Genomic DNA, 12935 nt, shown 5'->3' on the forward strand with positions numbered 1-12935 from the left:
CTTAGGACCCATGCATCATTTAAATAGCATATTGTACCTCCAAAGAGACCCGAAGCAGCTTTATTTTGGCAGTCTGGAACAGGCCTAAGACTCAATTGCCAGTCCTCTATGTCAGGCAGCAAAATGTCTCAGGATGATCTTACCTCCTTTCCCACAGTGTTTTAACCCAAAAATCTCATCTGAGAGGGACAAAGTTTGATATAGAGAAAAGAGAATAGTGAGAGAAAATAGAAATGGTAGCAGTAGAAAAACAGAAAAGAAATCCAGAATTACTGCTGTGTACACAAAAAAGACAACAGGATCTCACAGAAAACCTAAATTTTCTCTCCCACTGACAACCTGGCAGAGGAAGATTCTGTTCCCCAACAGCAGGCAGAAAGTAAAGGTCAAACTATGTGCTGAATTACATATATATACTTTTAGTGTCCTTAAATGGGTTCCTCTTATTTTGAAAGAAAAGAACTCTGAACATTCTTCTACTCTGTATGTAGAGAGATCTTGTAGCATCTTTGAGATTAACTGAAAGAAAGAAGTTGGCAGTGTGAGCTTTCATAGACTTCAGTCTACTTCCTCAGATGCATTTGATGGAGCCACTCCACTCCACCAAATGCATCTGAGGAAGTAGATTAAAGTTTATGAAAGCTCATGCTGCCAACTTCTTTCTTACAGTTAGTTTCAAAGGTACTGCAAGATCTCTCTACATACTGATTCTAACATGGCTATATCTTTGAATTCTTCTATTCTGGATGAGACCACTATGGTAGTTTCTCCATTAAAAATTTCCATGCATGCTGTGATTTGCCCTGAAAAGTGTGGTTTGCAGTTAACATCAACTTTAGGGGCAAAATGTCAGCTCTGCTGGTATAAGATTGGTTTTTAGTTGGAAAATGGAACCAGCTCCCAAGAGAAACCAGGATCATGTTTTTATTTAGTGCCCAGATTAGTTTGGTGTTTACCACATGGAGGTTTCTGCAACTCAGATCCGGGGTGACTCCTAGTTCAGCTATGCAAATTCACATTATAACGCACATGTTTTATCACACCTGGTTGCCCTTCCGTTGCCCTTCTGAATCAAGGGGGAATCGAATCCAAGGCAAGTCACGTGATGCGGATTCACACCAAGTGGAGTGAGTGCACATTGTATTACTACACCAGTGCATACTATGCGGATTCAACGATTCGAATTGGGACCCTTGCGCATGCTCAGTGGGGATCTGAACACATCCTGAACCTTTGCACTTCCGGGGTGAAGAAGGGAGTCTGGTTCCACTTTCACGTGAATGCTAGCCTCACATGAATGACTAATAATAATAAAATAAAACTTTAATTTATATTCCACTTTTTGTTACCACGATCAAAGCGGCATACAGCATTTTAAAAAATAAGACAAGTAAGTCTTTCTGCTCCCTCAGGCCCACCTCCTGCTTGCTTTGGACTCTTCCTCAGATGGACTGAGCTGGCAACAGCCTCTAACTCCTTTAACACCTCAAAAAGAGAGCCAGCTACACCTCTTTCTTTTTTCTGTCCTGTCTCTCCCATTGTCACACCTTCTCCTGTTGATCACTGGGTAGTGAATCCCATCCTTCCCATGGCTCCTCACATTTCTCCTAACCTTATCCCCATTCAGCCTCTCCCTGTCTCCCTGCTTCCCTTCCTCTGTTCCCTCTGGAACTGTCGCTCTGCCGCCCCTAAAGCAGCAGCAATTCATGACCTTTTTCTCTCCAAATCCTTTAACCTCCTCGTTCTCACCGAAACCTGGCTCCCAGCCCATGATACTGCTACCTCCACTGCCCTTTCTTTTGGTGGTCTCTACTTTACCCACACAAGCTGCCCTGAGGGTCGAGGAGGAGGGGTTGGTATCTTGCTATCTAACTCCTGCCAGTTTCAAGTTCTATCTCCCCCCCCCCCCTCATTTCTCTTCTTTTGAGTTTCATCCTATTAGACTCTTTTCTCCTCTACAGCTCCGGGTTGCAGTTATCTATCGCCCTCCTGGTCCTGCCACCCAGTTCCTCTCAGACTTCGAATCATGGCTGACATTCTTTCTTTCAGATTCCGCCCCCACTTTGATCCTAGGTGACTTCAATATCCACGTTGACGATTCCAATAACCCTACAACGTCTCGCTTCAACTCTCTCCTAGCTTCTTTTGGCCTCCAACCACACTCCAACTCTTCAACTCATTCTCTTGGTCACTGTCTTGACCTAGTTCTTGCTGCAAACTGCACCATTTCTGACTACCTGACACTTGACTTTCCACTATCTGATCATCATTTAATCTCCTTTGCTCTCACTTGTACTCCACCTCCTCGTCATACTGTTCAACGCCATTTTCGTAACCTTCAATCTGTTGACTCTAACCATTTTGGTTAGACCCTAGATTCATCTCTCTCTTCCCTAAATCTGCTGATTCAGCAATGTCTTTATTTAACTCCACTCTTTCCTCGACTCTTGACCGCTTTGCCCCTGTCTCTGTACGCACTTCTTCCTCTAAGACTAGGCCTCAGCCCTGGCTTACCCCCATGGTTAAGTTTCTCCGGTCCTACTCTAGAGTGGCTGAACGTTTTTGGAGAAAGTCCAAACAGTGGGCTGACTTTATCCACTACAAATTTGTTCTTTCGTCCTTCTCATGTGCCCTCTCTATGGCAAAACAAAATTATTACAAATCATTGATCTCTGCCAATGACAGGCGCCCGCAGCGATTGTTCTCATAGAATCATAGAATCATAGAATCATAGAGTTGGAAGAGACCACTAGGGCCATCCAGTCCAACCCCCTGCCATGCAGGAAATCCAAATCAAAGCATCCCTGACAGATGGCCATCCAGCCTCTGTTTAAAGACCTCCAAGGAAGGAGACTCTATCACCCTCCGAGGGAGTGCATTCCATTGTCGAACAGCCCTAACTGTCAGGAAGTTCCTCCTAATGTTCAGGTGGAATCTCTTTTCCTGCAGCTTGCATCCATTGTTCCGGGTCCTGTTCTCTGGAGCAGCAGAAAACAAGCTTGCTCCCTCTTCAATATGACATCCCTTCAAATATTTAAACAGGGCGATCATATCACCTCTTAACCTTCTTTTCTCCAGGCTAAACATCCCCAGCTCCCTAAGTCGTTGCTCATAGGGCATATTTTCCAGACCTTTCACCATTTTTGTCGCCCTCCTTTGGACACGCTCCAGTTTCTCAATGTCCTTTCTGAATTGTGGCGCCCAGAACTGGACACAATATTCTAGGTGGGGCCTGACCAGAGCAGAATACAGTGGCACTATTACTTCTCTTGATCTAGACACTATACTTCTATTGATGCAGCCTAAAATAGCATTGGCCTTTTTAGCTGCCGCATCACACTGTTCACTCATGTTCAACTTGTGGTCTACTTGGACTCCTAGATCCCTTTCACACGTAGTTTCATTCAGCCAGGTGTCACCCATCCTATATCTGTGCATTTTATTTTTCCGCCCTAAGTGCAATACCTTACATTTCTCCGTGTTGAATTTCATTTTGTTAGCTTTGGCCCAGCTTTCTAGTCTATTCAGGTCATTTTGAATCTTGATCCTGTCCTCTGGGGTATTAGCTATTCCCCCTAATTTGGTGTCATCTGCAAATTTGATAAGTATGCTCCCAATTCTGTCATCCAGGTCATTGATAAAGATGTTGAATAGCACTGGGCCCAGGACAGAGCCCTGTGGGACCCCACTGGTCACTTCTCTCCAGGATGAAAAGGAGCCATTGTTGAGCACCCTTTGGGTTCGGCCGGTCAACCAATTACAGATCCATTTAACAGTTCCTTTGTCTAGCCCACATTTTACAAGCTTCTTTGCAAGAATGTCATGGGGAACTTTGTCAAAGGCCTTACTGAAATCAAGATATACTATATCCACAGCATTCCCTTCATCTACCAAGCTGGTAATTTTATCAAAGAAAGAGATCAGGTTTGTCTGGCATGACTTGTTTCTCTGAAACCCATGTTGACTTTTTGTGATTATGGCATTGCCTTCTAGATGTTCACAGACTCTCTGTTTAATGATCTGCTCCAGAATCTTTCCTGGTATTGATGTCAGACTAACTGGACGATAATTGTTGGGATCCTCTTTTTTCCCCTTTTTGAAGATGGGGACAACGTTTGCCCTCCTCCAGTCTGCTGGGATCTCTCCTGTTTTCCAGGAGTTTTAAAAGATTATTGCCAATGGCTCCGATATTACATTTGCCAGATCTTTTAATACCCTTGGATGGAGTTCATCTGGTCCCGGAGACTTAAATTCATTTAGATTAATAAGGTGTTCCTCTACTATCTCTTTACTTATTCTGTACTGAAATGCCCCTATTCTGTCCTCTGCTCCATTATCCTCAGGTTGAGCACCCTTTTCTTTTTCTGAGAAGACTGAGGCAAAGAAGGTGTTGAGTAATTCTTCCTTTTCTCTGTCTTCTGTTAGCATTTTGCCATCTTCTCCACGCAGTGGCCCTACCGTTTCCTTCTTCTTCCTTTTGCTGCGGACATATCCAAAAAAGCCCTTTTTATTGTTCTTAACCTCTCTAGCAAGCCTGAGTTCATTCTGTGCTTTAGCTTTTCTGACTTTACCTCTACACATGCCTGCTATTTCTTTGAATTCCCTTTTTGTGATTTCTCCCTTTTTCCATTTCTTATACATGTTCTGTTTCAAACTTAGCTCGGTTGAAAGTTCCTTAGTCATCCATCCTGGTTTCTTGAGACACCTCCCGTTTTTCTTTCTCACTGGAACTGTTTGAAATTGTGCCTTCAGTATCTCCCTTTTGAGAAAGTCCCATCCGTCCTGAACTCCTTTATCTTTTAGTATTTCTGACCATGGAATTGCCCTCAATACTTCTCTAAGTTTACTGAAATCCGCTCTCCTAAAGTCTAGGATGCGTGTCTGACTATGCCTGGCTTCTCCTTTCCACTGTATTACAAACTCCAGGAGAACATGGTCACTTCCACCTAATGATCCCACCACTTGCACCCCATTAACCAAGTCATCCTTGTTGGTTAGGACCTCCCTCTCCTCCTGTCTCTTCATCATTCTCTCCTAATGACTTTGCTAATTATTTCATCTCTAAGATTACCACTATTCACTCTGAGATAGTCCCAATTCTTCTTCTGCTCACAATCTTCTATCACCCATGCCTAAAAAAGTCTCTGTGTTTCCTCCTGCCTCTTTGGATGAACTCTCTTCACTTCTGAACTCTTCCAAACCTGCAACTCCTTCCCGTCAGACTTCAAACATGCTCTCATTTCCCCAATTCTGAAAAAAACTTCTCTTGACCCCTCCTCTTTGTCTAGCTATCGTCCGATTTCCTCTTCTTCCCTTTCTTTCTAAGGTCTTGGAACGGGTTGTTTATTCTCGCTGTCTCTAGTTTCTTGAAGCCAACTCCATTCTTGATCCCTTTCAGTCTGGTTTCCATCCAAGGCATTCCACAGAGACAGCTCTCACTAAGATCTCGAATGACCTTTTACAGGCCAAGGCTAATGGCCTTTACTCTGTTCTCATCCTTCTTGATCTGTCTGCAGCCTTTGACACCGTTGATCACTGTCTTCTAGTTGATATACTTTCTGACCTTGGGTTCTCAGACTCTGTTCTTGACTGGTTTAGATCTTATTTGTCAGGCCAATCTTTTGCAGTAGTCACTGGTGGTCAAACTTTGTCCTCTGTTCCCTTATCTGTTGGAGTGCCCCAGGGCTCTGTTCTGGGTCCCCTTCTGTTTTCTCTCTACAAACTGTCCTTAGGTAAACTCATTAGCTCTTTTGGTTTTTCCTACCATCTGTATGCTGATGACACCCAGTTCTATCTTTCCACCCCTGACCTTTCTCCAAGGCTTCAACAGCAAGTCTCATCTTGCCTCACAGCTGTCTCGCAGTGGATGCGCCATCGGCATTTGAAGCTCAACATGTCCAAGACGGAGCTTCTTGTCTTTCCTCCTAAGTCCACCCTTCAACACTCCTTTTCTGTCTCTGTGGACAACATTTCTATTCAACCAGTCCAGCAAGCCCATAGTCTTGGTTTTATCTTTGATTCTTCTCTGTCGTGTATCCCTCAGATCCAGGCCACAGCCAAGGCTTGTAGATTCCTTTTGTACAATATTGCCAAAATCCGACCATTTCTCTCTGCCTCTACTGCCAAGATCCTGGTCCATGCCTTAGTGATCTCACGACTTGATTACTGTAACATCCTTCTGGCAGGGCTTCCTCCACCTCCGTCCTTTAATTTCTGTCCAGCATTCAGCTGCACGCATTATCACATCCGCCCACCGCTCTGACCATATCTCTCCTTTGCTGGCATCCCTTCACTGGCTCCCCCTCCCTTTCCGCATTCAGTATAAGCTCCTGCTGTCCATGTTTAAAGCCCTCCATGGGTTGACCCCTCCTTACTTATCAGACCTTCTTTCTCCTCAGCTTCCCACCAGGGCCCTCCGCTCTGGTAGTCAAGGTCTGCTGTCCCAGCCCAGGATTTCCTCTGCCCCATCTCGGATTCACCCCTTTTCACTTGCTGCCCCTCACTCCTTCTTCCCCCCCCCGAACAAGAGCCATCACTTCTTTAACCAGCTTCAAAACAGAGTTGAAGACCATCCTGTTCAGAGAAGCGTTCCCAGGCATTGCGTGATTATCATTTGCTTTTTGATGTTCTTTTTGTTGCCTATTTTATTGAACCATTTCCTGTATTGCTATGTATTTTATATGTATTATCCTATTATTTCTTAGATTGTACGTCATAGGCAGGTTTACTCTTATATATTTATTGTTTTTATGTACAGCGCTGTGCAAATCTACAGCGATATATAAATAAATAATAGTAATAGTAATAATAATACCCTTCCGAGCAACAGAAGCAATTGGGGCAAAATTGCAGTGCAGCATCATGGGAAATTTGCCTCTTTGGAGGTTTGGGGGTGTACTGGGAGGAAAGCAAAGTTGCATTCCACACCAGACCAATTCAGAGTGAAATCGAAGTGAGCTTTAATGTGAATTCTGTGAATTCACTTTTTACCGAATTCATCAAAATGAGGAGTCACTTTGGATTCACTGCGGAAGCGCCACAGGAGGAGCTCCGATAGAAAGGAATCACATGTGATATCACATTCACGTTCTCAGGTGAATCCGCATCGTTGGACCCACAGTCACCCCGGATCTGAGCTGAAAAATCTCCAAAAAGCTCCGTGTGATAAACACCTTTGACTTTGAACGCGGACTGGATCTCAAACTGCTGTTCTGACTTGGAATGATAGGCCAAATTAACCACACTTTTAAACAGGAATGAACGAATATAACAAGGAATTTGGCTCTGAGAGATGAAGATGCGACAGAGATTGGTTTTTGGTAGGCCCTCCAGTCACTTCTGAGTGAGGCATTGTACAAACAGAATGGAAAGCAGTAGAGCAAAACTTGGAAAGACATTTTTAAATACCCCTCAAGTCTTGCTACGATGGGGTTTGGGGGCAGGAAAGCAGGATGGATGGAGTAAAGGAAACCTTGAGACAGAAAAGTAGATGGATATAAGGAAGAAAGAAAACATTTGCTTAGAGGAAACATGACTTTGAGAAGCCAATGGTCAGGCATAATATTCAGGCACAATTCATAGCCTGGCACATACAAATACTACAGAGCTTTATGGTGCTCAATGGTATGCAGAACTACGAAGAACTGGCATTCCTCATGCACAGTTGGTAGCATGTACTGAGTGCTGATTATGATAGCAAAAGGAGAGAAAACCTATAGAAAAGAATAGTTTAAGGAAGGAGCAGGTTGGCCAGACATCCTCTTTTTCCAGGACATGTCCTGCTTTGCAACCTTCTGTCCAGGAGGAATTCCAGAATGTTCTTCATTTGGAGCATGGCTAAGAAGCATGAATGCACATTTCTATGAGTATTTTTAGTTTTTAATTGGGTCATGCCCTCCATTTTTCTCAAATGTCATGCATTTTGCCTTGCCTTGTCCTCCTTTGCGGTTAGGACATTTGGTCACCCTGGGGAAGGGAAACAATGAAAGGAGCATTGCCAGGCAAGAAATCCCTCTATTTCTTCTTTAAGGGGAAAGAACTGATCGTCCCTGTTTTATCTCTGCCAAATAAAATGGTGGTTGTGTTAAAAGTCAACCTGAACAGCCATTTTAATGACACAGTTGATGTGTTTGTGGCACAGAATGGTTTTCTGCTTTCATATCTCATATAATCCTCTGGAACTTAAAGGGTAAATCTAGCCCCAGCAAATTTCCCTGCTTTACATTTTAAAAAAAAGACAATTTTTAAAATTGCCCTGGACTGCTGGTCCAGTTCATTTGTTTGGAGATGAAAACAAAGAGCCAGCCTCTTCTCCATTTCTTTCCCTCAACCGACAATATAATTAAGTAATTTTTGTACTCTGCTGCATCTTTTATCGAAGGGGGAGCCTTCTCCTTCTTCTGAATGGGGACCCAGACATCTACTTCAAATTCCTGCCCTATTTGCACCCACATCCCCAACCTCTCCTCCCAGCAGACTGCAAAGAACTTACAGTGTCTGGTAGGTGCTGTCCTTTGACCGGAGGAATTTCATCACAAAAAACAGGACAGCTTGGATGCTAAGCACCAGCACTATCCCTCCAATGAAGCTGGCAGAGTCGAAACCTGGTGGACGAAACTCAGGGGAGCCAGTTAGGGGAGGGCTGCCGGCCGTGGTACCTAGGACAAAACAAAGCCAAAGCTGGTATGAGGCAAACAAGATTCACCACAGATATCTCTCACACTCACTGCTTTCCCCTACCTTACTACATCAGTGTTGCCATTTAAATCCTCCATCTGAATCTCGTACAGTGGGCCCTTGATATCTGCTGGGGATTGGTTCCAGGATCTACCCCATCCCCTGTTAGATATTAAAATCCATGAATGCTGAAGTCCCATTAAATACAACGACATAATGAAATGGTATCATTTGGTGTAAAATGGCAAAATAAGGTTTGCCTTTGGAATTTACATAATTTTTGTATTTTTAAATGTTTAAATGATGCATGCATCCTAAGAGTCCGGAAGTCGCGCCAAAGCCACACTCCATTCCTAAGCACTGGAGGGCAGCTTTGGTGCAGCTTCTGGATTCTTAGGATGCATGCATCATTTAAACAGCATACCTCCAAAAGAGACCCGAAGCAGCTTTATTTTGGCAGTCTGTAACAGGCCTTAGAGAGTGTTTATTGATGTTATAATGTTGCTTATATGATGTTATGCTAATATGCTCACTATATTGTAATATGCTGTTATGTGGGGTTGGGGGATGATGGGGTTTCTAGTTGTGATTAAATATATATATTGTAAGGGTTTAATATTAATTAGTCCTGTTGTGGCTTAAGGTTTATAGCTCAAGGTGCAGTGGGGAGATAACGTTGTGTGAGAGCTTAATTGTTTTGAGAGTTTTGCCAAGAGCCCAGACTGGAGGACATTACACCACCAGGGAGGAGATTCATCACTGCGCAGGAAAGAGTTGTCCAATTAGTTTGCTTTATTGGTTGATGGGGTGGGATTGCTTTATGGGGTTATATAAACCATATGTTAATATACACTTTCATTCCTGACAAAAAAGTCACTTCTGTTGTATGTATCTCTTTCTTCAATAAAGCTGTTCCTTTTTCAAAGTACAGTCTCTTGTTGCAAGAGGGGGGCTGAAATTGGGAGCCTGACACCTCGGCAGGAAGAAACTACATTATTCTACAATCTGAATAAAATATTGTTGAAAAAGATCCACGCAGTTCCTCTCTACATCCATTCCATCTAAAGGACCTTATTTTTCCATATAGAGTCCTTCAGGTATTAAGATTGGCAGTGGAGGCTTTTCTCTTCATCCTGCCACCCTTGTAGGCACTTTCTCTGGAGGACTCAAGAGAAGGCCTTCTTGGTGGCTGTTGCCCTTCTGCAAGAAAGCACAGAGCTTCCTATTTAAGGAAAATTTTAGAAACTGTCTAGCTGATGAAGAAGGGATTTTTAAACAGTTGTGCTGCACCGCTTCCCCAAAGTGTTTTTGATTTTATTTGTTGCTTTTACTATGATTTAATTGTACCTTAACTTCACAATTTAAACATGTGTGTTCCATCTCTTTTTTCTAACTTGTTATGCACTGCCATTTTGCCCAATATTGAAGAAAAATTGGGACATAAAAAAATTATGACTCACAGAATCATAGAATTGGAAAAGGACCATGAGATTCCAGTCTGTCATTATCCTGCATCTAGTCCAAACCCTGTCATGCTCTCCTGAAAGGTGACCATCCAACCACTGTTTAAATACTTCCAAAAAAGGAGAGTTCACCACTCACCAAAGAAGTCTATTACCCTATTGAACAGCTCTTACAGTTGAGAAGTTCTCCCTTATATTCAGGTGAAATCTCCTTTGAATCCATTGACTCATGTCCGTGGAGTTTATCAAATGGGAGGAATTTCTCTTAAATTTGAATGAAAAGAAAGTGAGGCCAGAACGCATTCACTTAAAGTCACTAGTTTAGCACAACTACATGAATGCGCATTGTGTTCGAACTGGCTTCCCAATTGCCTGAAAATAGTATGCTATTGCCCGAATTTACGTGTGGCAGTCTATTACACAATAACGTGAAACCACATGATTGTGTTCGGACTGACTTCCCATTGCCTGAATTTGCGTGTAGTGGGTTATCACACAATAACGTTAAACCCCATGATTGCGTTCAGAATGCCATTGGATTATACTTCCAATTTCCCTTGTCTGATAAACTCCTTAGTCTCTGGAGCATCAGAACACAATCTCACTCTATGTTCTATATGTTCTCTATGTTCAGGTATGCAAATACAGCTATCACCTCTCCTTCTTCTCTACTCTAAGCTAGACATACCCATCTGCCTCAGTTGTTCCTTGGAAGGCTTGATGTCCAGACCTTTGACCGTCTTGGGTCACTCTTTTCTGGACATGTTCCAGTTTGTCATTATACTGCTTGAACTGTCCAAAACTGAATGCAGTATTCTAGCTGAGGTTGGACCAAAGCAAAATAGTGTGGGACTATTATTTCTCTTGGTCTGGACACTTTATCCCTGTTGATGCAACCTAGAGCTACATAGGCCTTTTGGGCTGCCACATCAGACTGTTCAACTGAACATTCCTTTTCACATGTACTGTTATCAAGCCATGTGTCACCCATCTCACATTTCATTTTTCCTGCCTAAATGTAGTACTTTACATTGATCCTTTCTGAAATTATTATTATTATTATTATTATTATTATTATTATTTTGCTCAACTTTCCATTCTATTAATGTCACTTTGAATCTTGATCTTGTCCTCTGGAATAGCGCTACTTAAAGTTATGGTCCTGCGCTGGTGCCAATGCCCAAGCCATAAGCTGCCAGTTCCTGGCATGTATCCAGGAAATAAACAAAAAATTGTAGTCAGTGGGCAAGCACTTCTCTGGAGTAGCTACCCCTTGTATTTTTTGTAATCAAACAATTTGATAAGTATGCCCTCTTTTTTTATAATCCAAGTGATTTGTAAAGATATTGAACAGTACTGGGCCCAGGACAGAACCCTGTGGTATCTGATTAGCCACTTCTCTCCAGGATGAAGAGGAACACTGGTGATTATTCTACCTAACAACAGTACTGTCTAGTCCATATTTTATCAGTTTGTTTGCAAGGAGGACCCTATCAACACATCTTACAAAAATCAAGATACATTACATCCAAACATTCCCCTGAAGTACCAGATTTGTATGTATGGTTATTAATATCCTATGAGAATCTGCACATAGCTGACAGTTTGCAATGCAGCTGACCCTCTGTTTTTGCGGGGGATCCATTCCAGAACCCCCCCAAAAACAGAGACTCGCACATATTCAAGCACCATAGTCTTTAATGGGCCGCGCCCCCATGAGCACATGGGGTGCGCCCCATTGATGATAACGGAGGTTGCCCTTCTGTGCATATTCAAGAACATGAATCTAAAATCCACGAGAAAAGAGGGGCGACTGTACTTCCTCCCTTCCTTCATGTAAGATATCTCTACCCAATTTGTGGAGACTACCTTGCTTTCACTGTACAACAGCCTACTCCTTACCTTTGCTGGAGTTATTTAAGTAGACAACTACCTATCAGGAATACCAAAGTAGTATCCTGAATTACTGGTGCTGCTCTGAACGGGGGATTACACCAGTTACTACACTATAATTCTCCTGATCCTTGATCTTCCCAATGTAATCCAAATTAGGCCAAAATTCTGGTGGAAAAGCATATACATATTCAGTTCTTTGCTCTCTGCCTCCTGCCAGTAGTTGGAATACAGTCTGTAAACTCACAGACCATTTGTTTTAGTGCCATTGGATGCATTGGTGGTGCATAATCATTATGATCTGATATACAGAAGCCTTACTACTGCCTCCGAAGGCTCCTTCACTACCATTCACTTAGACTCCTCTGCTAGCAGGGTTAACAAGTAAACTAAAACAGACACTCTTTACACTTTCCTTCTAGTGGAAGACAATGGGGCCGCATCCAAAATGGCCTATTATCTTGCCTCCTGGCCAACCCTATGCCAAACTTTAGAAACACGGAAGTGGACCCCCTTTTACACACACATTCCTTTCCCCCTTCCCCATAAATAGCCAACTCCATAATAAGGCTCCGCTGCCAAGAGATTTAATTACTAGAATTTATCCCTCTTTTATTATCTTGGAGCTTGGCGTCAGACCATTTGGTCTCTCCTACCATCCAAAGAACAGGTACACAAGGCAATAGCAAAAGAGCTGCTCTTATGTGGGCACACTTGAAACAACAGCTCATGCTGTCAGAATCCTCCTTCATGCAGTGATTCAGGGTGTATTCTGCCATGAGGATTGTATAAGTAGTGAGATAATTAGGGATAGCTTCTAGACATGAGGGAGGTTGCAGAAGGGAAGGCCAGTGGGTAAGCTCTCACACATATATAGTTATATAGGTACATGGGTAGATAGAT

At 42.9% G+C, this 12935-nt stretch overlaps 1 protein-coding gene across 2 annotated transcripts in view; it reads right to left on the reverse strand.

The window, feature by feature from the left end:
• The window catches only part of CD164L2 (CD164 molecule like 2), a 74380-nt gene that overhangs the window by 16844 nt on the left and 44601 nt on the right, over nucleotides 1–12935 (reverse strand). For both annotated transcript variants that reach the window (XM_042440500.1, XM_042440501.1), the window contains exon 4: nucleotides 8492–8657. In XM_042440500.1, the coding sequence (XP_042296434.1) occupies nucleotides 8492–8657 (166 nt within the window). The remainder of the gene's footprint in view (nucleotides 1–8491; nucleotides 8658–12935) is intronic.

The sequence above is a fragment of the Sceloporus undulatus genome, chromosome 9 (assembly GCF_019175285.1).
Source record: "Sceloporus undulatus isolate JIND9_A2432 ecotype Alabama chromosome 9, SceUnd_v1.1, whole genome shotgun sequence".
NCBI lineage: Eukaryota > Metazoa > Chordata > Lepidosauria > Squamata > Phrynosomatidae > Sceloporus > Sceloporus undulatus.